This window comes from Sceloporus occidentalis, unplaced genomic scaffold (assembly GCF_023333645.1).
Source record: "Sceloporus occidentalis isolate IW3139 unplaced genomic scaffold, rSceOcc1.0.p SCAF_148, whole genome shotgun sequence".
Lineage (NCBI taxonomy): Eukaryota > Metazoa > Chordata > Lepidosauria > Squamata > Phrynosomatidae > Sceloporus > Sceloporus occidentalis.
Window position 1 is genome coordinate 309,153 of NW_028317128.1, and position 25,271 is coordinate 334,423.

General features: G+C 42.3%; 1 protein-coding gene across 1 annotated transcript; it reads right to left on the bottom strand.

Moving 5' to 3' along the window:
• Nucleotides 1–5,577: 5,577 nt before the first annotated feature.
• On the bottom strand, nt 5,578–25,271 carry LOC149280703 (neuromodulin-like). Its single transcript, XM_089500124.1, has 3 exons — nt 25,215–25,271; nt 22,024–22,612; nt 5,578–5,666 (listed from the first exon to the last, which is right to left on the bottom strand). Exons 1-3 carry the CDS (start codon nt 25,269–25,271, stop codon nt 5,578–5,580), a joined length of 735 nt encoding a protein of 244 aa, XP_089356250.1.

Consider the following 25,271-nt stretch of genomic DNA (forward strand, 5'->3'; position numbering starts at 1 on the left):
AACAGAGGCAGAACTAGTGGTGGTGGGCAGGGGAGGGCTGGCAGCCTAAGGCCTGGGGGGCAAGTCAAGTCAAGTGGCCAATTGTGCCAGCGAATCAGCCCATCTTTTCCTGATTTTCTGACGCATATTGATTATAAAAATACAAATATGATTCAAATGTGGTTTAACAAAAGTAAATTTAATAGCAACAAAGGATAGTAAAAAAACGCAAAACCTAATGTCCCCCTGATGCTCAGCCAGGTAAATGCCCCCATGATACTGGCTGAGAATTATGGGACGTATAGTACACAGCAGCAGGGAAAGTGTTTTTAAAGCTAATATGAGTGTCCTACCAGGATCAGGTGGGCCCATAAACTCTCAAATATTAATTCCCTGGAAGAGCTGATTGGGGACAGTAATGACATGGGGGGCTGAATGGGGACAGTAATGACATGGGGGGCTGAATGGGGACAGAGGTGACACTGGAGAGCTGAATGGGGATAGTAATGACACTGGGAGGGGCTGATTGTGGACAGAGGTGACACCGGGAGGATATGATTGGGGACACAGGTAACACTGGGGAGCTGAATGTGGACAGCAATGACATGGGGGTGCTGAATGCAGACAAAGGTGACACTGGGAGGGGCTGATTGGGGACAGAGGTGATACTAGAGAGCTGAATAGGGACAGCAATGACATGGGGGGGCTGATTGGGGACAGAGGTGACACTGGGAGGGGCTGATTGGGGACAGAGGTGACACTGGAGAGCTGATTGGGGACAGTAATGACATGGGGGGCTGAAAGGGGACAGAGGTGACACTGGGAGGGGCTGATTGGGGACAGAGGTGACACTGGAGAGCTGAATGGGGACAGTAATGACATGGGGAGCTGAAAGGGGACAGAGGTGACACTGGGAGGGGTTAATTGGGGACAGAGGTGACACTACCTTTTTTTTTTTTTTTACCGAATACAAAAGAATAATATATAATTTGTACAAAGATTGGTTTAATAACCTTCTTCCACTTCTTCCACTTCTTCGTCTAGGCCTCCGTCTCCTCGTAGCTGCAGACTGCTGTTTCTACTTTGTGTCACTAACATCCGGTGCTCCAGCAGTCTGAGCACGAGGGGGCGGAGCTTTCACTCCTGACGCTGCTCCCATCATCACTAGGCGGCCAATCTAATCTAAACGGCCGATGCGTGCTGCTGATGCCGCCGGCCGGAGCTTCTTTAATACTTTTTTTTTTTTTATTTATTGGATTGGCTTGCCATATTAAATAAAAAAAAAAAATTAAAGTAGCGTCGGCCGGCGGCATTAGCAGCACGCATCGGCCGTTTAGATTGGATAGTGATGGGAGCAGCGTAAGGGGTGAAAGCTCCGTGCGAGGGGGCGGAGCTTTCAACCCTCACGTTGGCATTGCTCCCATCACTAGGCGGCCATCGCACACGGCCGCTGGGTGCTGATGCTGCCGGCCGGCTCTGCTTTAATACCTTTTTTTAAAAAAAGTATTATAGTAGCACCGGCCGGCGGCATCAGCACCCAGCGGCCGTTTAGATTAGATTTCGGGCGGCCTGGGGGGCAATTGCCCCCCTGCCCCCGGCCCAGCCCGCCCCTGGTGGTGGGACTGGTGGTAACAGTACTGGCCTTAGTGGGACTGCTATTTGCTTTAGCTTTAGATTTGCTAGGTTTTGCTGTTGCTGCTGGTGGTGGTGGTGATGGTGATGATCGTAGCGGAGAAGGTGGAGGCTCAGGGGAAAATTGTGCACTAGTCATTTGGACACTGCTCCCTGAGGAATCTGATTCCTGACCACTCATCTCCTCTACTTCCTCTGGCTCATAGTCTAGCTCTTCATTAGCCAGATCGAATGGAATTCCTGCTAGGCTGGAGCTAAGACTGATATCGTCGTGAGACTCGTGACTAGTAGTAGTGCGAGCAGGAAGAATAGACTCTGCACTTGGCCTCTCAGTCTCAGGCTCCTCTGCTACCTCGCTAGGTGGAGTTCCACTATGTGTAGCCCTCTCTCTAACTGTCTTTACAAAAATATTGTAAGGACTTGGTGGCTTGCTAGAGGTACTAGGAGGACATGGCGTGACGGTACCGGTGGGAACAGTAGGCGCAGCACTAGTGGTGGTAGAGGCGGTAGAGGTGGGGGTTGTGGTGGTGGTGGTTTTCCCTACGAAGGAATGAGATTGCTTTGGTTTGGGACCCCTCTGAGTCTTGCTGCTAATTTGGCTCTGCTTGGTACCTTGCATGCTGCTCGTGGATGGGGAAGATGCTGCTTGGGGCAAAAGGCACTTCTTTTTACTCACTGGGCTAGTAGAAGTACTAGTTGTGCTACCCTTTAACTTTGAACGTGCTTCTGGTGCTTTAGGCTTTCCATAAAAAACCATAGAGCTTGTGGGCCTAGCCGCACTACTACTGCCTGCTTTTGGTGCCTTTCCTTTACTTGATCCAAAAGGAGGATCCATTTCAAATTTTGTGTTGTGTGTGTAGTGTAGTGTTTAAAAAAACTTAAAAAAAACAACAAAACAATTAAAGACTTTGAATTTACACGGGCCTAAGAGCCTATCCTACTACTATGCTAAACCTAAAGCTATATTAGTATTCTAGTCTAACTCTAGGCAGACGCTCTCAAGCCCACTAAGCTAAATTGAGGTTAAGTTATATATAATATTATATTATTAATAGATTAGAATTACTTATATTAGGGATTATAGATACAAAAAACAAAATACTGTCTGCGCTTCTCACCCTAATAAAGTTGGCAGCAAATATATAAACATAATATAAATGAGAGGTTTTGGTTATATGAATTGGCCAAAGCATAATTAAGCTCACCCGCCACGTCAAGGCACACTCTCAATAGGGTGAGAACCTACTCTCACCTCCTACATAGTGGGCACACAAAGCAGTTTATACTGCTACCAAAACCAAATTAATGTGTTGGGGGAGGTGCAATTAAACCTCCTCCCATTTAACCCCTGGACAGCAAGCTGCAACCAGACTAATGAGGAGCCAACAACCTCAAATATGTGCAAACAGGGAAAAGAAAAAAGTCGGTGCGCTAAGCTAGTCTCAGGCTCAAATAATACAAATGTATAATATGAGGCCTACCAAACAGTGTGAGCCACTGCAAAAACAGTGTATTGGCTGTACAATGTATACAAAAAACAAAATTTGATAGACTATAGTTTATGAATTAGAAAGAATTACTTATATATATTATAGATTATGAATTAGAATTTATAGTATATTATATAATATATTATAGATAAGATTAAGAAGATTAAAGATTAGAATTATTTAAGTACTACAGCTAGTAGCTTGAAGCTTTGCTTAGTACAGTAGTTGTCGTCACACAGTCAATTTTTCTTGAAAAGAAATTAGAAATAAAATAAAATGTCACAGCAAAACAGTTAGCTTCACTGCTTGCTGAAACACACAGCACTTATGCGGCTGCACTCACTAGCCCAACAAGTTCACTTCACTGATGGACTTAGGTGAGCAAAACAAATGAAATAAAATGAAAGATTATTAATTAAGAAAAAAGATGTCTTGAACAGTGCACTCTACACTAGTATACTATTACTAACTATAGTATATATAACTGACAAATATATATATAATTTTATATGTATTCAATTATTAATAATATATTCTATTAAATTATTTATAAATTCTATTATTTAATTTATTTAAGCAGGACAGGCAATAGGCACTAGTGCCAGCCCAGGGCAAGGGCACCCCAGTGCCACTGAGACACTGGGTGCACTGTCAACTCAACAGCACTACACAGTTGATGGCAAATTAAATAAAAAAAATATAAAATTAATCAAATATTATTATTAAATATTAATTCAGTAGAACTGAAGTGAGGATGAAGTACACTGTGAGAAATGGCAGGCTAAGGCTTACCAGTCTCACACAGAACAATCTCTCTGTAACGCTCGGATGCAGCACAGCAGTGTTGCCAAAGCAGTCACAGCGAAAAATGAATGGATCTCTCAGGCAAGCTCTGGTCTTATAAAGGCGCCTTCAGAATTCAAAAAACAGCAGCACAGGCATTGGACGAGACCCTTAGCGTGGCGTCACAAGAGTGAGCTGATTGGACAGACGAGATCAGCTCACTCCTGTGATTTTTGGCGGCTGCGCGGCAAAAACGAAGAATCGATTCTTCGATTCTTCGTGGTTGTGAGTCTTCGTCTTCTCCTACGTTTTGCCGGCACTGTATTCTCTTCGGCGCGTCTTCGGAACGAACAAAAAAACGGCCTCTTCGTGCTCGTTTTCATGTTCGCCCGAAGACGAATGCGCAAGTCTAGTATTCATAGATCTTTCACATTCATGGAAGTTGGCCGTCTGTGCCGTCCATGCGACAGGGCAATTCCTTGTATAGGAGCACCGTACAAAAGTTTGATTGCGATCGCTTTTGAGCAGATGAGCCCTTGTTGCTTTTTGGAAGGACTTACAATAAGTTCACCCCAGTCTTTTTTTTTATTTTAGAACCTGGATCCATAAACACAAACTGGAGATCTGACATTTTTTTCCTTTCTTTCTCCTTTTTGCCCCCCCCCCCCTTTGTTATCTCATACGCAACTAATTTGTTTATTTTTTAAGTGTTTTTGGTTCTTTTACATTGATTGGTGTAAGTATATATATATATATATATATATAAGCAGGTGATACACTAGGAATTATCAACTATACTGTGATAGTGGAAGTATGTTCGATACCCAGAAATTTTAGCATCGGATAAAAAATATAAAAAAAATTGCATTACTTTTTGAGTGCAAAGCCTAGAGGACTTTTTTGGGGGGGAGAACACTACATAAAAATGTAATACTTACACACATTTGTTTTATGTACATTAGGCTTCTTGAAACCGCAAGAAGAGAAATTATAAAAAATTTTTGAACAATATAGAAAAAAAAAAGTACCCTTCAAAAAATGTAACAACTATTCTGAATTTAAATAATATATAAAAAGAAAAAAGAACACCGCGAGTCACCGGTTATACGCTAATTGGCACATTGCTTTATTTTGGAAAACAAACTGCAGAGAGGGCTTATTATTTTTTGATAAATTCATTCCATCACATTAAAGAGGACCAAGAATTGAACAAAAAAAAAAACTAAAAAAACAAATTGAAAAAAAAAAAAGACAATTTTGCTTTTTTTTTTTTCTTTTTCTTTAAGTTCACCGGATAGTTTGTAACCCATAAGTTAACGGAACATTGCACACAGTGGAACAGAGAGAGAGAGAGAGGAAGAGAGAGAGAGAATAGTAGAAGACCGCGGGAGCTGAATTAAAAACTCGAATACAGTGCAAGAGAATCTCCAAAATGAATTGGATTGGACCATACTGAAAAACTCGCCATTAACAACACCGAAAAAACACTTAAAAATGTTTAAGCCACACTGTTTTGACTGAAACTTTCCTGCCCTTTTTTCATGTTCTGCCACACAGAGAGAAATAAGAGGGGAGGAAGAGTGAGTCGGAGGGATCCACGTGAGGAGGACAGTCAAGAGAATAAGAGAGAGGGGAACCGGGTAGGTGGAACGATGGAGTCCAAGAGGAGAGCAACGGGAACATTTCGACGTCTTCAGGCATTTTCTTGGTTCTCCTTGGTTTCTTCACTTACAGCCTCGTCCTGTTGGGCACTTTCACTTGGTTTGGTTTGTTCTGCTTCATCTGGTGGAAAAAAAGACAGAATAAAAAAAAAAAATTAATTAAAGTCAGACTCGTGTTTATTAAGAAAGAGACGTTCCATGCGTTAAGAAGGTTAGAGAGTAGAGGGTGTCTGCCCCGTCTAGAAGAGAAAATAGTCAGTCAGTGGACACTGTTCCAAATCTAAAGCCATTTTGAATAGAAATATAGAATTGGCCGGAAAATCGGCCCCATCCGGCCCCCGTCTAGTCACCCGTTTCTCCTGCTGTAAAGACTCAAACCTTAATCAGTCGTTGGTCTCGTCTTAGATTCAGGAGCCGTATGCCTATCCCATGCATGTTTAATACCCTCACTGTATTACCCTCTACCACTTCTGCTGGTAGGTTGTGCAGTTATCTACCACCCTCTCAGATGTAAGGGATGATGCAGAAAGGAAACATTAATGATATTATACTTCTGGATTAGAATATTTGGGGTAAAATGGATTTTGTGGACATTTTACCCTCCTGCCATGAAATATAAAGAATTCTATTCCGGAATTCTGTATAAATGGCGGCTCAGTAAACAATAAAAGCCTACTGGACGAGGAACGAGGAGAAAAGAAATCTGCGTTGTGAATGCGCCCTTCAACAGTTGAACAATACTGATGGGATTACAATACATCCTTTCCATACATTAATAGTATAAAAGCAGAACGAAACCCTAGAAAGCTTCTACTCAAGAAAAGGGTCTGACTGCTACTTAAATTATAGCCCTCTGCGAGTAATTAGATGCATTGGAGAGAAAGCATTCTTAAGACAGGTATAAAGAGATTGATATATCGTTCATAAAGAAGAATTTCAGGTTCCGATCATACTTCTCCCCTTCAGAATAATTGCTAGCAAAGAAACACTGTGGGTTCTGTAGACTCCAATAATGCGCAGCAAACGGGAAGTTTAAAGCGGATGTTCCACCATTTTTTTCTGCTATCATCATAAATATTGTGCTTTCTTTTTTTGTAGTTTTTGCCCCATAATATAATGTTTTCAGGCAGCTGCATATCGGTCATTTTTATCAGTTCTCGTTCTGTTATTTGAGCCAGAATCTACGAAACACCCCGATTTCTTATCATACTGCCTGTGGGGGACAATAGAATGGCTCAGTCTTAATCACCCAGACAGACTCTCTGACTAATGAAAGTCTATGCAGGGACGGACTTCATTAGCATTGCCATAAACCATCAGCTCAGTGCGGTGTTTGAGCCGGGAAAGTCACCCAAAATATCACATGACTGCCAGCAACGGTGGCTCCAGGTCTGCAGATACAGAGAGTTACTGTATACAGTGCTGGGGGTTATATTACTGTATACAGCACTGGGGGTTATATTACTGTATACAGCGCTGGGGAGTTATATTACTGTATACAGCCCTGGGGAGTTATATTACTGTATACAGCTCTGGGGGTTATATTACTGTATACAGCGCTGGGGGGGTTATATTACTGTATACAGCACTGGGGGGTATATTGATGTATACAGCACTGGGGGTTATATTACTGTATACAGCTTTGGGGGTATATTACTGTATACAGCACTGGGGGGTATATTACTGTATACAGCACTGGGGGTTATATTACTGTATACAGTACTGGGGGGTTATATTACTGTATACAGCCCTGGGGGGTTATATTACTGTATACAGCACTGGGGGGTATATTACTGTAAACAGCACTGGGGGTTATATTACTGTATACAGTACTGGGGGGTTATATTACTGTATACAGCCCTGGGGGGGTTATATTACTGTATACAGCACTGGGGGGTATATTACTGTATACAGCACTGGGGGTTATATTACTGTATACAGCGCTGGGGGGTTATATTACTGTATACAGCGCTGGGGGTTATATTACTGTATACAGCTCTGGGGGTTATATTACTGTATACAGCGCTGGGGTTTAAGATCAGGGATTATTATTTTTTTACTATACATTGCACATTTTATAATATATTCCATATTTCATGTAATAATATCTACCGGTATCCACAGTGGCAGCAGCCATATCACCTTCTTGTCATTGGATTAGTTGGATTGAGATGATTAATCCTCCCTATTAAATTGCCTTATTTTAGGGGGGGTTTGTCTCAAAACATAGATCCTCAAAGTAACTGTGTGTTAGCGTTAGTATTTTTTATTAGTTTTTAAAATTTGACAAAAAATGCTAAAAGTTGTAAAAACATCCAGAATAAAATGTTATCAACATTCACCGATTCTACCACATTTCTCACCCAATGTGCATTTTCACAGCTGCTAGAAAATGCCCTGTTTCTTTGCAAAAATGCCGCGAGCAACCCGGCACATGCGTTTAACCCTTCTTCTGCTTATAAATTGAGCTATACACACTATAAAACCCGCACTAACTTTAAATATATATAAAATACAGCAAACAATTGTCTTATTTGTAGTCATAGCAACACAGTAACATAGTAACAAAGGAACAATAGGAATATAGTAATATAGTAACATAGTAATAAAATAATATAGTAACATAGTAACATAATAACATAGTAATATAGTAACATAATAACACAGTAATATAGTAACATAGTAACATAGTAATATCGGTTGAAAAAAGACTTAAGTCCATCAAGTTCAACCCTTCGTCTGATCCTTCCTGCTTTTCATCCAGAAAGAGGGGGAAAAAACCCAATTTAGCAATTTTTTCAAATTTTGGCACTTATTCATTCGTCTTTCTGCTATAATAAAGGAGATCATTCCTTTCACTGTAACCCCATGGTGAGTAATACCCCGGGGGCTGTGAGTAAAAAAAGGGATATGACGGCATCAGAGACCCACATCTCAACCTGTCTAGACAACAGCTGCACGGTTGCCACCGCTGGTGAGGAGACCGGATTAAACATCTCCAGAGAGAGAAGAGAAAGCCGTATTCACTACCGCTGGCTTTCTTCTTGCTCCAGGGGAGCCGGGAGCCGTCATTCAACCACAGAACCATTTTCTACCCCCAGGAGACGAGACAGAAATAACCCCTTTAGAGGAAAAAGCTCTGAATTTGTACCAAGAGAGAAGCCGCTTTATCTCAGCTTCCAAACACCTGCTGACATTTTCTTTCTCGTCTCCAAAAGGTCCATTGGCTAATGCAACAACTTTACGACTGAACGCCCAAACCCCTCCGAAAAAAAATATTATTTAATCAATGAAATGTTTGCTGCATTCATAATTTCTTTTTTCTTCAGGGAATGCTTAATTGTCACGTGACATGGAAACAGTGGCCGGTAGAATGTTGCCATGGAAACTAAAAACAAGTCTGTGGTTTTTAGGTGATTTAACCTTCAAAAGATAGAAACAATTAGAGGGCCGGGCTGGACCGGTCATCTGGCAAACCAGGCAAATGTCCTGCGGGTCAGTGCCAGAGTCACTCATATGGCTGATGAGGTGTTCTAATCCGTGGCAGCGGGATGGAAACAACCAAACCCATGTGCCCCTCTCTCCTCCCCTGATGCCCATCTCTCCTCCCCTGATACCCCTCTCTCCTGCTCTGATGCCCCCCTTTCCTCCTCTGATGTCCCTCTCTCCTCCCCTGATACCCCTCTCTCTCTCCTGCTCTGATGCCCCTCTTTCCTCCTCTGATGCCCCTCTCTCCCCTCCCCTGATACCACCTCTCTCTCCTCCCCTGATACCCCTCTCTCCTGCTCTGATGCTCCTCTTTCCTCCTCTGATGCCCCCCTCCCCTGATGCCCCTCTCTCCTCCCCTGATGCCCCTCTTTTTTAAGAGGTCAGAATGTTTGCTGGGTATGAGGGGATCGCAGGGTTCTACAGCCCTAAAAGCATCCTCGGTTGGCCCTACATAATGTATATTTGCAGTTATAGTTAATGTATACTTAGAGTTATTAGTGAGATGGAAATGTAGCTCTCCTATAAACTCCCTCTTTGGTGAATAAACCCCAAAGTTTCTACATTATACGTTAGTATAAGGATGCACTGGGGGTGCTTCAATTTTTTATTACATATTAAATAGACGCCGGCTCCTATAACATCCTCTGGCCACAGTCAGAGGCATTTAATGCTCAACAGTGACTTCCATTAGCTTTTTGTTCTCATTAATTTTCTTGAAGAAAAGGCAAAAAAGGTAAAAAAAAAAGAAGAAAGTCTGGATCATTAAGACCTCTGTTAGATAATTAGGTGTCCTAAAACCGTACAACAATAGAGTAGATTTCAGAGAAACATTTGCAGATCAGTGGGCAGAAATATATTATTTTAGAATTTTAAAATCTTCTTCCTCTTATGTCACTGATTGCACTCCAGTGGTCCGTTGGCAGGTTTTGTTTTAAGAAACAGTCTAGTGGCCTAAATAGTATTTTTTTTATTTTTTTAATACATGTAAGAGTCCATTTTTCATGCATTTTATAGTTACTGTGCGGGAAAACCAGTCTCATTTAACTCCTCCCCCTGGCTGTCACTACGGAATCCAGGAAGTGCACTCCCTGAGCCATACTCCCTGCACATGCTCAGTAACGCTCCCATGGAAGTGAGGCTAGTAGCGGAATGCTGGCAATTCATCAGTGCTCAAATAGCAGACATGTGATTGGCTGCTAATAGCCCCTTTAATTTTACTGGGGGTTGACTTGAATAGAAATGCTACTGAGCATGACCAGAAGTGTACATGAGTACACTTCCTGCTTTCAGTAGAGGCAGCAGGGGGGAGGAGTTTAAACAGACAGAAGTACGACTAAAGAGTGCCACAGCCCCTCTATTTTCATTATGTGCTATGCTAAAGATGAATCGCCTAGCAACCACCAGGACGTCTATTGGAGGAGCTGGCTGTTTCTCCTGTCTGCTGGAAGATGTGATCTGCTGCACCAATCTACCAGGGTTTTTTTGGCAGCAGAATATGGGGGTCAGGGGGGGAGATTATTGAGGAGAATATGGAGGAAGGTTTTCCATATCTCCCCCATCTAAGACCCCCAGCACATTCATCACCAATTTCTACAAAGATTATTGGGGAGGGAGGATGCTGGCGGAAATAAAGTCTCATGGGACTGAGATGTCAGAGATGGTGCCTTCAGCTCTTTACGTTATATCATATATCTGCTTTTATTAAATTTTTATTGATCAGTTAATAAATGGGCGCATTATTCCTATTTGCATGTCGAGTCCAGCTTTATTGTGTCCTATCATTACCTGCATCAGTGGGGTCGCTGGAGGGGCTACTGGGGCTAAACCCCCAAATCTCGACTTCAAGATCGGGCAGGAGTGATATTTAATACAAAGTAGTAATGCAGAGACATTTATCAGTTTATGGATTTTCAGGTTTATAATATACGGTAGATTTCTGCACCAAAAAACGATTGAGACAAATTTTTTCATTTTGTTTCTGACAACAAATTTAATTTCCTGTCCTTTCACTTCGGACACAACATGGGGGGTGGGGGGGACTTTGAGGTACACTCATGTAATAATGAGCCTTGTATATCCAAGCTGAAATATTTTATAACGATATATTATTTATACTTCTTTATACCAAGATACTTAAAGATAAGTTTTATTATATTTGATGTGTGAACTTCTCTATCACATTCTTTCTCACTCTCTCTCACACTCTCTTTCTCCATGTCTCCTTACTTTCTCCATGTCTGCATAGCTCTGCTTCTTGTTCTTCACTTCTTATGTCTCCCTGGCTTCTCCTTCTTTGTGTTCTCCGCTTCTTCATTCTTCTCTCTTGATCCGCTGCGTTGCCTTGGCCTCCTGAAGCACTTCAGCATCAGGTTGTAACCTCGGCACGCACCATGGGTTCAACCTCTTCACCTTTCCTCCAATCGGGTGGAGAGGTCGTCCCCATGGTTTGCTCCATTGTGTCACCATGATGCTGAAGTGCTCCAGGAGGACAGGGTAACAGAACGGATCACTGAAGAAGAGAGAAGAAAGACAAAGGCATGGGGAACACAAAGAAGGAGAAGAAGCTGCGGCTAAGCAGCGGAGCTGTGGAAAAGTAGATAGAGAACGGAGAGAGACATCGAGAGAGAGTGAGTGGTCATACCTGAGAAGTTCTCAAGTATCATTGCCCAGACATCTCCTCTTCTCCGCATGTGCAACCTGGAATCTCTGGGGCAAATTCAGAGATTTTTCAGATATAAAAATTATTATACAAAATATCGGAAGAAAGAAAAACTCTAAAGTCTAAATTCATTTTAAGGGTATCATTTTGCCCTTCTGAAACTGGGCACTCGCACACCTAACCTACCGTAGACAGCCATATTTTTAGGGGTGCCACAAAATATATCAAGAATTGGACTATCTGCACCCCTGCCCATTTTTACCATTTTTTTTACAGTAAAATGAAGTTCAGATTGTGTGTCACCCTTTTAATATCTACGTCCCTTAACCATCAAAGTACATTCAAGCCATGGTTTTCTGTCTGTTCCGTATGTGTAGTAGGAGAAATAATCACAGAAAATTTGGGACAACAAAGAAAACCACAGCGGCACAGAATGAATGACAGAGATACATTGTATCATTCTGCGTTGCATCAGGCTAACATCATTCATTGTCTCGTGGCTGCTCCGGGCAACGAGACTAATTGCTTCATTTCCTAAGTGACTTGATTTATTATTTTCCCAATAAAGTCAACATAAATACAAGCGAAAAGAAAAGGATTCCTCGCGGTAAAAAAAAATATATATAACATTTTTGGAGAAATCATGCGACGCCCATACCGGTTCGCCATTTTAAATTGATTGGAAACTGGAAAATTATATTTAGATTTAAATAATTCCTTATCTTTTTAGATTCTGTTTGCATGTAACAGCTACAGATCAAGATTATTTGACATAATCCTAATTTACAGGATTTATTTTTTTTGTGCTATTGTGATCAGACGCCTTACTATGGTACCATTTTGACGCAAAAAGGGTTTGATGTACTAAAGGTTCACCAGACACATTGACATCTCTTTGCCGTCATATTTAACAGCCCTGTCCATTAAGGGGTCCAAGGGAAAAAACTTTTCAATGACCCCCATGCAAAGGTCTAGGCAAATTTAAGGAATTTGGTAGATAATCTGATATCCTGGTTAACAATTTACCTATCGGATGAGAATTTGAATTTCCAGTTTGCCGCTTACCGAATCTGCCAAGTTTGGTGCAATTTCCTGAAATACCGTATTGTCCCAGTTTTTATTATAATTTAATGTTACTGTAGCAGGAACATTCACTTTGACTTAGGAAACACATCTGAATAAGCGCTGCAGAATAACATCCCATAAACTGCGTTTGCAATGACCCTTTTGGGCAGCAATTTAATGTAATTAAAGGGACAGACTAATTCCCCATATTGCCCCAAAATGCATAGTAAAGTAACTAAATAAAATAAAAGACCCTCGCACTGTCCACTTTCTCATGTTCGTTTTGTCTGCTTGAAGTAGCCAATCACTGGCAGGTAAGAACTCTATTTTAAGTCAATGGAAGCACTTTCTGTGCATGTATGTGGGGGGGGTCTCATAAGACCACTCAGAACTCTATCAGATGGAGCTGAGTGAGTATACACGCATGCGGACTACGGCATAGAAGATACAAACACCTTTTCTGCCTCCAGCCAGTGGCAGATTCTGGCAGACTAAAATTCCTATCATGCCCAGCAAGTAAACTGGCCGAGGGTGATAGGAATAATAGACTGGCAGGCCCTGCAGTAAGAGGTGTGTGATGCCTACTGTCTGTGCCGGGAGTTAAACTTACTAGATAAGGAGAAAAAAAAAAAAAAATCACAGGGAAATTAAATCACAAGAAATCAAATTACGGTCGACAGCCAGAAAGAAAAAAAAAGTGAAACTGCGGGGAAAATAAGTAAAAAATGCGTAACAAAGCACAAAAAAACGCAAGTTGGCAGAGTAAAGGGAACTATCGTACAGAGCCAAGTAAATTGTATGGAAAATAAGTAATCTCTGAAGAGCATGATTTGAAAATGAAATCGTATAGAATATTATACTTTAACAGCGGGGTTGGTAAAATAGATTAACCCTCTGTGAGCTACCCTTTCAACGTAGATTTTGCTGGGGAATAGGGTAAACGGACACAGAATCTGTTAATGGAGGACCGACTAGGTGGCTAATTGTATAATTAAAGAACCCTGGAGAACTTTTGTCACATTCTAAAAACTCTAAGAACAACGTATTTCTGCCAAAAGTTTCTGCTGCCATTTGTGCCGTGACACTTATGTCACCTGATCTAATGTTTAGGGCGAAACCGCACAATGTTTCGGGAAGCATTGTTGTCATGTGCGTTATGACATCAGCAAGCAAGCAAAATCGGGACAAATATTTCCAAATGATACTAATCTCTGATCACACTTGTTTTGTAATGTAAGGAAAATGCAAAAGTGTTTTTTTACTGTAGTATGTATGAACATTGAAATGGAAGTTGCTCTTACAGAACGCTGCTTCAGTAGTCCCTCAGGTTATGTGCTAGCAATTCATATGATGTCAGATGCCGCACGAACCTCAAGGGAGCACTGAAGCAGAGGTCTGTAGGAGCAGACTTTGCACTCCCATTACAGGACTGCCATGTTTAAAAGGAAAGAAAAGCAACAAGAGAAAGGTAAGAGATGGTGAGAAATGGGAGAGATTGTGAGAAAGGAGAGAGATAATCAGGGCCGGCCCGACAATGGAGCCGAGTGGGGCAACCGCTCCAGGTGGCACTTTTGAAGGGGCGGCACTTTGCCACTTTTTAAACCGAAAACAGATCGAGAGAGAGAGAGGGGCTCCGAGTGGTTTTCACTTACCAAGCTGTCAGTACCCGCTCGGCGCCCCTCTCTCTCTCCTCTGCTTGCCCTCTAGCTCGGTCTCGGTGCCGGCTTGTAATGTTGAGTGCCGGAAGTGACGTCATTTCCGACGCTCAGCATTACAAGCCGGCTCCGAGACCGAGCAAGGAGACTCGCCGCAGGACTGCTGAAAAGTAAGTACGGGGGGGGAGAGGAAGGGTAGATAATGGGGGGGCGGCAGGGAGAGGAAATGTAGATAATGGGGGGGGCGGCATTTTAAACTTTGCCCCAGGCGGCATTTTGTCTTGGGCCGGCCCTGGAGATAATGAAGAGTCATAATGATGCCCACGGGGGGGGCCAGCATGGGCTATAGTGGGCCTTGGCTGTTGTGCGGAGGAGGGGTAGGCTTTTTGGCGGGAATTTTGGGGGTGGAGTTGGGGGTAGATTATATAAGTGGCTGCTTTCCCGGGCTCAGGAACCATTTTTTGTGGTTAGCTTACCTGGTTGCGAGTCCCACCCTCCCTCCCTTTTTGTTTTGTTTGAAGGTTTGTGTCGTTTGTCACAGTCTGTGGGGCGGCAGCTTGCCAGGTATCCAGGGGGTTAATGTGGTGGTAAGTGAATGGTTGGTAACATCTGGTGGGAGGTTCTTGGCTGTCAGTGCTGGAACCTCAGGTCAGGGTGGGGGCATCTCGGTATGTCCCTTCCTTCAGTGGCATTTGGTTATGGAACCTGGATTGCTTGGCAAGCTTGGGTGTTTATTGTATATATTTACATGTTGGTGTTTTGAGTCGTTGTCCTCGTTAACGCACCGATGTTAATTGTTTCAGGTTTTGGCGTGACAATGACTCTAATAAATAAAATTGGCTGTGGCCTTTTCTCATCCATATTTATGGTGTGCGGTGTCATTATTGGGGGGTTTTTAATGGGGAGTTATGCCTAGCCCGGAAAATCGAAGCTACAACAGTCAAGAGAGAGGAAGGGGAGTCATAAAGAGAGAGGAAGGGGAGAGGAAGGGAGAAAGAAGATATAATGACAAAGAAGAGAGATGGGGAAGGGAAGAGATTGAGAGAAAAAGTGAAAGAAGAGAGATAAAGAAAAGGGGTGACACAATGAGAAAGGGGAAAGATCTTGAGAAAGAAGAGAGATGGGGAGACATGGAAGAGATACAAAGAAAAGGGGAGAGATAAAGAGAAAATGGAGGAAAAGAAAGATAAATAAAAGAGATAAAGAGAAGATGAAAAGATAATACAAAAGAAGAGAGATCAAAGGGTAAAGGTGATGAGAGATCAGAGCGATAAAGAGTAAGGGGAGAGATGAGATAACCATTACCAAAAGGTAAGAGATAAAGAGAAAGAAGAGAGAAAGGGGAGAGTAGAGATGAAGATAAAAGTGGGAGACTGAAGAGAAAGGGATAAAGAGAAAGAGGAGGAGAGATCATAAGAAACTGGAGGGGAAATAAAGAGAAAGAAGAGAGAGATAAAGTAAAGGACAGATAATGAGAAAGGGGCGGTCAAAGAGAAAAGTGAGCGATAACAAGAAAAAGGATGAGAGATAAAGAGGAAGGGGAGAGATGGGAAAGGAGAATATATAAAAGAAAGGGGAGATATAGAAAGGGTAGAGATAGCAAGAAAGGGGAAATGAAGGGGAGAGATAACAAGACATGAGAGAAATTCTAAGAAAGGGAGAGATGGGGGAAAGCTGGAAAGATAATTCGACGAGAGAAAGTGCGTGTTTTTAAAGTGCTTGTATGTTAGTGCACGAGTGTTTTAATCTGATTCTACTAAAAACCTCTCGGTGTGAGTTCCGCTTCAAGTACCAAGGGCCGAGTAACAGGAATTGGAGTAATTTATCACTTATCACTATTGGCAGAATGCTGGCTGCTGATTAATTAACTACGAGTAACTCAGTAACCACACAAGGACCTCAGCCATAATTCAAGCATGTAGATTGCTCGGTTTAATCAAATAATTACTTAACATGGCAGTAAAATAGTTAATCTAATCACAATTATGGAGATTGATTGGCGATTGCCGCTATTAAGAACATTGTGTTAATTACTTTCAGGATGAGGATAATTGTCTTGGCTTGTTTTGCATATCAGGTTTAATTAACGTGTAACACAACTTGGAGGTCTTCCTACCAACAGACAATCAGGAGACACTAAAATGTACAAAGTTTGTTAACAAACACAATTTTCAGGGACAAGCATACACTCCAAGCTTCCCTAGGCACAGTTTAAAGTATTTGTAGGAGAAGCAACTGCATAAAATAGGTGGGAACTAGCTGAAGATCAGTTGAAACAGAAGGTGGTTGGGTGAGATAGGTGAAGCAATAATTAATCCCGCCCCTGAGGTACCACTACAAACAGTGTACTCTATAGGCATTGTTAGTGTACGGAGGGTATGCCATAAAATATCTAAAAATTTTAAAAGATAAAAGGTTATCAAAATAATAATAATAATAATATTTGGGGGGGTGATTACAATTGGAATTTATTCATACAAGATCAACGTGTTTTGTAGACGTTATGACAAAGAAGATCACAATTCTTGATATGACAGAGATAAACCAAGGCAATTGGATGTCAGGAGCGGTGGAGAATAGAGAGGGAGCCTGAAAAGAATTCCCATAGATAAGGTGGAGGATACCAGATGGATCTTTGAGCTGGGACTTCTCTTGAAGGAAATTTCGATGGAGAATCGGAAAATATAAGGGAAAGGAAGAATGTCTGGAGCTCTGATTGTATTGGGTTCCATTGGTTTTTTGTAGCGCTGGAAAAGTCTTGAGGAACAATGGGGGAAACGACGGTCACATAGAGGGGTAATCACTTATAAGGCCAAAATTGAAAGGGGGGGGCAAATTTGTAATAGTCTAAATATTCAGTTTCAGTTTTGATCAAACAAGAAGCTGACGAGGAGCGATGGGTGAGGAAGATGACCGTGGTGGTGACATTTTTTTCATACAATGAGATTAAGACACTTCAGTGAGAAGAAGGTTGCAGTAGTCAAGATGGGAGATGACGAGGGAGTGAATTAAGGGTTTTGATGCATCTTGGGTGGATTTGGCTAATGTTCCTTACGTGGAGACGGCAGGACCTGGTGAGGGAGTGAAAATGAGGAGTGAAAACGTGACATTTTTGACACACATTACACTACTTTATATATATATATACTTATGTGAAACGAAAGCTGAGGATCACTGATATCCTTGTGATATCCATCTTTTTTTATTTCAGGAGCTTGTCTCTAAATTACAGAAAATAATCAGCTGCTTGATTCTAAATTCAAGATGAATTCTCCCATAAAGCAGCTTTTATTGAATATATTCATAAAGTATTTTTTTTTTATAATATTCAATAAAAGTTAAATCAAAATAACATTCAGTAAGTGGATCCTGTTCTGAATTAAAAGCCAAAGCTTACAATGCATTCTGAGAACCGACAAAATGAATGATTGGTCATTTTAATTATTATAATCAAATTATTTTTATATGAAATACAAAAAAAGCTTTAAATAAAAAAAAAAGATATTTACATTCATTGCAAATATTTCTTTATATAAATATTTAATCCCCCCCCAAAAACAATTGCCCAAAATCAGGGTAACTGTGACTAGAGCTGCAAAGGGGCTAAAAGTGGGTGGGTCAGCCATAAAGGGGGCACGAGCAGGGGCGTGGCCACCCACCCACCTTACAGGAAAAGCCACCTTGCGGCACGCAGGCTCAGGCCCCTGGGAATCAGCGTAGCTAAATGGACAGGGAGCATGTATGTGTGTGGGTTAGTGCATGCTCAGGGCATGTCCGTGTTTTGATTGGGGGATGTTAATTGAGGGGCGGGAGACCCTAGGTGATATAAGGTGCCCTCTGGGTGACCCCGGTCACTGTCCTTTTTTACAGACACGGCCAACAGTCTTACCTGCTTCCCACCCTCCCTCCCTATTTCTTGTGTACTGACTTTCTTTCTTTTGTCACAGCTGGCGGTTTGCGTGTCCTTGCCGGTCTGGTTTTGGTAAGTGATGGAGTTTGGATGCTGGTGTAATGGAAGGCTCAGTCCTCCCCTGACCTCTGGTGTTTTATTGGACGTGCCCACCGAGCTTGTTGGACGGCTGGTGGTTAGCATTGGTGGTGGGACAGCGAAAGGTAGCTGTCAATTTTGTTTGGACGAGGGGGGAGGTGAGTACTTGTGGTCTGGATTGTGCAGTGTGAGAGGCCGGCAAGGACGGGGTTAATTCGGTTCCTGTGTTGGTTATGTTTTGAATATGTTACGGTAATGTGTTATGTATATTTGTATATTTGTATTTATTATTTATCGGTTTGTATATTTTTGTTATTGGTTTATGGTGTTTTGGGCCAACACAGTGTTTTAAGGTTTTATAATAAAATGGTGCTGTGGCCTGCTTTATCCAGTTTCAGTCTCCGTGTCGTTATTTGGTGGGTTAAATGGTATCGGGTTCACAATGCACGGTACACACTACCTACATAATAGACCATCGCGTTGTGGCTACAAAGTAGATCTATACTGATACACAACTGAGATCCAGTGATTTTACAGCTCCCTGGGTCATTCAGGGAGGTGCAGGGATCCTCCAACTGGCCCATGATCCTCACTGCCCACAAAAGTGGGACAGTTGGGTATGAATAAGGACTGTCCTTCCAAAACCAGGACTTTTGGGAGGTATGAATATATAAGCCGTGTCATAATTGAATGCCCATTTTAGTCTAATGATAAAGGGCATCTCTGAGGTGTACCGAGCATCACTAAGTATCCCACTAAGTGTAATGCAGAGCAGTGCAGAGCATCGCAGGTCACGGCTGATAATGCAGAGCAGTGCAGAGCATCACGTCATCTGATGCTTGACAAATTGTTAAGCAACAAATAGTTAAATGCTACAAAAGCGAAGCGGCTACATCCTACAATGGAGATTTGGAGTCACTTTGATACATTGTAACAACTGCAACAATAAATCTCACCTATTCAAGCTGTAAAAATGATGACGCGAGTTTATCTTTTGTGATGCCTAAAAAAGGGAGCATCTGTTTCGTCTTCACGGAACACAGAGACAAAAAATGATAAAAAAAGCAGATTTTGCTTTTTCCTTAAATTTTAAAAAGCATTATAAACGATCACTACTCCCATGTTCACTGGTTACCCTACCTGCCCCTGCCTCTGTCCCTGTAAACAATGAAATGTGATATTTTTAATTTTATTTTTTTATATATATTTGATCCAAAAACAAATGAATCCCGCCCCCCCCCGGCTCTCTGTACCCCGCAGAGCGTTTCTACGTTAAACACTCGTCGGCATAACAGCCCGTCTGGCAGGTTTGTGTGCCAAAGATACAACAAGGCTCCTCCGGCTTTGGTCTTGAAAGAAAGAGAAATGCATTGGGGTCACACGAATGCACTCTTTCAATGCTTGTGCACATGTGCAACAGCCCCCCCCATTGTACAGCGCTATGGCATATGATGGCGCTATATAAAATAATAAATAATAACAGTGGCTGCATGCACTGCTATGTGACCATTGATTTTAATACAGAAAAGCAGAGGGATTTGTGCATTTTGGCAGCGGCCCCCACCCTGCGCATTGCATATGGATGCGATTAGCTCTTGTATTAAAACGAGTTGACATGTAGAGCGCCGCGTGGGTCTCGTCTGGTGGAGAGAGAATCAGGTCACTTTCATCCCGAAGCCACAGACTTCAGACTCATTTATCTGAATTAATCGCTCTGCGGTCATAAAGCGCGTCGCGGAAGGACTTGGAAACAGAACTAATCACATAACTCCCGGCTGTGCGACCGGTGCTTTGTGGGGGGGGGGGGTACCAGAGCCCGTAGGTGGCATGAAATCGCCCATAAGTCCTGCACCTGCTTCCCCTATACGTCTGAATAATGTATGGCGATTTCACTAAATGGTCGGGAAGATACTTTCTGTGACCAACCAATCAACACAAATTAATAGTTATAAAAAAGTCATTCCATTCTTACATTCAGGATCCCATGTATGTTTAAATCCCCTCACTGTATTACCCTCTACCACTTCTGCTGGGAGGCTGTTCTGCGTATCTACCACCCTCTCAGTAAAGTAAAACTTCCTTCCATTCCATCTCAGTCTCTGACTCTCTAGTGTTAGAGTCCGGTCTCTTTTCTCCTCCTTTGAGATAATCTTCCCTCCCGTCCTTTATTAAATCTCTTTATGTACTTAAATGTTTCTCTTATCTCTTCGAAGACAGAAGGCAGCTAAACTACGGATCCATCGTCCCTCTCAGGCCTCTACTGGCCTTCTAACAGAGAAATGCGTAGGTCACCTATATGATGGGGTCACCTATATGATGGGGTCACCTATATGGTGGGGTCACCTATATGATGAGGTCACCTATATGGTGGGGTCGCCTTGGACCCTGCTCACCAGAGAACCTGACCATTTCATTTAAACTCTGACTTTGAATGTGCTAAAGAAGTAAATTTAAATTACTAATTAAGTAACAAAATCAGAAATGTATTAATAATGGCCTTAAATGTTCTCCGGATAATGGGCAGTGAGCGCAAACTTTGTGAATATGTGGGAATCCCATCTGTCTTGGAAGCCGAGCCAAGCTCAGACCTTAGGTATGAGAGGGTTAAACTCCGTCCGTGATCCCTGGTCTATATTTGATCCACACAGGACTTTATTGAACAAACTATTATCATATGAGACCAATTAAATATTAACCCTTTAATAGCACATAGTTCTAGGTAGTGACTCGCCAAATGCGTTACCCAAATGGCTCTAATACCGGCCATCATGGAAACCTTGATTTGTCATTATTCAAAGGTACACCACCAACCATAACATACTGGGAGAAAAAGCACCCACTGGGAGTATTATATATGATCCCAGCGGGGGCAGAAGAGGAAGGAGATGTTTATCAGACTAAAGAAAAGACCCACAAGTTAGAGGCATTGCTGGGGCAAGATTTTATCTGTGACTTTGTGCTCTATCGCTGGGTATTTGTGTAACTGAGTGGGGCATTTAGAAGAAGAAGAATTGGCTTTATTTACCCCGTTTAATTTATAAAGCCGTTTCCTGCTGTTTCTATACACATTATCGGGGCTTTTAGGGCCGTAGAACCCTGCGATCCCCTCATACCCAGCAAACATTCTGACCTCCTAGAAAAGAGGGGCATCTGAGAGCTGAGAGATTTCTCAATTCACCGGACGCTCACAGACGTAACCTATAGTCTTAAAATAAGACTGTACATGAGTGGTGATGAAGTGCATGGAAGGAGATGAGCCTTCGTCCTTGGGTTGTTCTGCAGGGCATTGGAAGAGATACATAGTAGCAATTAGCACGGAGTTCGGGACTCGGAACCCAATCGTATCTGCATTCGTTGATCAGTGTTGGTCAATGTGAACAAAATTGGTTAGTGAAGACCCTTGAATATCACAATGAAGCTGTGCACTCGGATGAACTATGTTCTGCACACCATTGGACCAATCAACTAAGAAAATGAGCTTATAATACATTACTTTTATTATTTTTGATGTCCAGAATGTCAACGACTCAGTTTGACCCAATATAATTATTGCATGAAAATAAAGTTAATTTTTAAACACCCGACACAAACACTCGCTGAATGCTGGAGGACATCTACATACCGCCTTTCTTCTCTTCCCCTTGGCTGCTGTCTGCTGTCTCTTGGTCTTTCGCCGGGGCAGTTTCCTGGTTACTAGCAGGCACATCAGCTTGTTTGGACTCATCCTTAACTTGGTTGGAATCATTGCCTGAGGAGTTCTCGGTGGTACCTTTTGTGGTACTTTCTGTCTCCCCCGAGGCATGTTTCTCTTCTGAAGGGGTATTTTGAGACTTTTCTGTGTTTTTGGCTTCCTCTTCTGAGGCTGCTTCCTTCTTATCTTCCGCTGCAGAACTTTCAGCCTTTTTCTTATCATCTTCAGACAAAGGCCCATCAGCGGTGGGTTCCTCCGTCTTGGAGGCTTCATTTTCTGTTTTTCCCGGCTCTTCCTTAGCATCATCTTTGTGGTTCTCCACAGCCTCCCCGGTGTTTTCGTCTCCCTTCTTGTCTCCTCCCTTCAGCTTTTTCCTGATTATATGTCCACGGAAGCTGGCCTGGATTTTGGTGGCTGCCTTGTGAGCTTTATCTTCTGGCTTATTGGCATCTTGTTCGATTTTTTGATCTCCATCTTCATTCTTTTCAACCTTGAAAATGAAAAAACATATTTTAACTTTCTGAATCGGGTTTTATGAAAAGAAGATACACTTTGGTTGAAACTTTGTTTCACATTTTAAGAACTACCAAGTCATGCTAAGAACTCACAAAAATTGCAGGGATCTCCTTAAATCTACCTTTTTTTGTACCATTTGGGCATTACTGTCTCTTAAGAGACCGCAGTATATTAAACCATCCTTATACATGACACGTACACCCTCATTTAGTCCATGCCGTCCACCATGCGCCCGAGGGACTCCAAGAACTGACATATATTTCCCATTAATAAAAAAACCCTCAAAAGTTTACTTAGTTCAAGAACACTTTTTAATAACATTGTGTCCACTAAGATTGCAGGAAATTCTACTAGTTTTAGCCTGTTGTCATAACTATAGTAGACAAAGGTCATCCTTGCCCAAGCAGTCCCTATTCCGTCTCATTTCCTTCAACCTCCTTAAAGATTGTAAGCTCCCAAGAGCAGAGCCTTCTTCTTTATGACCGAAACAGGGATCATTCCATCTAAACAGGGACACTCGGGGAGTACGCTTTTCTAATGGCAAGACGGGAAATGTATTACACGCAGTTAGGGGTAAAAGGTTTGTGCTCCGTGGTGGTGATCCTTGATATGTGTAGGAACATTAAAATATTGCGCAATCAAAAATGTAATTTACTAATTGCAATCAAGGAAGATAAGTCTCTATTGAAATCCCAGCCCGCGGCTCTGTGGATGGCGCACTCGCATGAGCGTCTGATTAGAATCCCAAAGCACCACCTCGTTACTCAGCGTTAGAGAAGAATTCAGTACAGGAGTCAAGCAGAGCTCCGTGATACTCGGTAGTGAGGAGAATGGATGTTATTTGGGGTATGCATGGCCTGGGAGTAAATGAGATGAGTCTATGTAGCCATCTTACATTTTGAGCAACCAGTCCCATCTTACACTGGTCCTCGTGGAGACCTTATTAGGGTAGGACCGCAACACACGACTAACCAGAACACCTTTGTTCAAGCAGGGGATTTAGCAATGGTTAAGGATCAGCTCCAGAATGGGAGACTGAAAATATGAGGTCTAGTCAAAACTGCCCTTTTGACCCGAGAGTCCGAGTGTCTATCAAACCCCCTAAATTCCACCCATTTCCACAGCCCATTTTCACTGTGACCCCAAAATTAAAGTGGATATCCTGAAACTCTTTGAGATTCCAGAAAATGCGAGGGAATTTTATATCCTTATAATAAACAAGGCTGTCCTACAACATGGACCCACAACCTTCCATTCTGCATTTATCAGGAAAGAGGGGTACAGAGGGGGAAGAGGGGGTACAGGGAAGGAAAGAGGAACATCACGGGAGGTAAGAGGGGCATCAGGGGAAGAAAGAGGGGCACATAGGGGCATCGGGGTTTTGGGGCGCAAGCAGGGACTGAGTAAACCAATCAGGGACACCAAACTATTTTTTTGGGATGTTTTCCTGCAGGTACACACAGCCAGATAGAGACAGACATTAGGCAGAATTTCCGCTCTGTCTTGGCTCTCCCTGTGAGATGGTTTATGATGCCTGTGTTCCTGTTTTTTGTGTCCTGGACTGATCAGCTTTCATTGAGCTCATTTAGGGAATTTGTCAGATTTCCCTATTCTGTTTTTGTGTTTTTTTTGTTCTGACCCGAACCTCCCCCTCTGCTAAAAGCTGACCCTTGCCTAAGGTGTGGTCGGTAATCCCACCAGTGAATTGACGGGTTAATCCTCTTTTCCAAGGGTCTTTCTCTCTAAGAAGAAATGATTTATAATCCGTGACAATCCAATAAATTTGGCAAACTGGATGAGCCCTTCTGCAGGGACCTGAAGGCTTCTGCGGGGGGGGGGGGGGGGGATTTCCAGCCCCTTTTTACACACATTTATAAAGGGGATCTGTAGCTGTCAAAACCATATCCATTTCCTAAATCTACCACGGTTGTCGTGGAGATATTTTACTTTATCAAAGCCGAGATCTCCATCTTTATGTGATAAAACTAATATTATCTAATAGATTTCCTCCCCTAAAGTTCTCCACCTTGTCCTCTTCCTACCGAAAGGCTGCCTGAACCAATCAGCAATTTTCAGCAACTTAACAATTAGAGATAACTTAATGGGGAGGAGTAATCAAGCAGATCCTGAAAACAGGAAGTTGAGATGGCTTCTCCCATGCGATTAACATAATAGGGGGGTTCTTATAGATACAGATTGCCTATTTTATCTCTAAATATCATTACACAGGGTTATTGCGTGTGGAGAACTGTAAAATTTAGATTTGTTAAAAGTGAGGTCATTTTCAACACACCAAGGAAGTGAGGTGAGGCGGAGCTATTTGAGGTATGGGCGGGGCTACCCTGAATTCAAGTAGGGATTCCAGCTGTAATAGAGCAGTGAGAAAAGCACCAATCAGATATCAGAGGACATTATGAAGAATATTAAGTCAGAGGACAATATGAAGGAGTCGACCTCCAGGCTGGGTGTCCCATTCACCCTGAGATTGGGGTAAAATCCCTGAGTCTCTGGGGCAAACCCCGGCAGTTCCTAGGTATGAGTAAGCTTTCCTGACCCTTTTAATCGACACGTTTAAATCACATGACACTTAATTACTCTTTAATTACTGTCCGGAAACTCAGGAAGCATTGCTTAATCAAAGAGCGCAACACATAGCAGTGCAT

What these genes read in the sequence shown, in the direction of transcription:
- LOC149280703 (XM_089500124.1), bottom strand. Translation starts at nt 25,271, where the DNA reads ATGCACTGCTATGTGTTGCGCTCTTTGATTAAGCAATGCTTCCTGAGT. An exon ending in GCTTCCTGAGTTTCCGGACA is followed by an intron (nt 22,613 to 25,214) that starts GTAATTAAAGAG and finishes AACCCGATTCAG; the next exon opens with AAAGTTAAAATATGTTTTTT. An exon ending in AGGGGAAGAGAAGAAAGGCG is followed by an intron (nt 5,667 to 22,023) that starts GTATGTAGATGT and finishes TTTTTCCACCAG; the next exon opens with ATGAAGCAGAACAAACCAAA.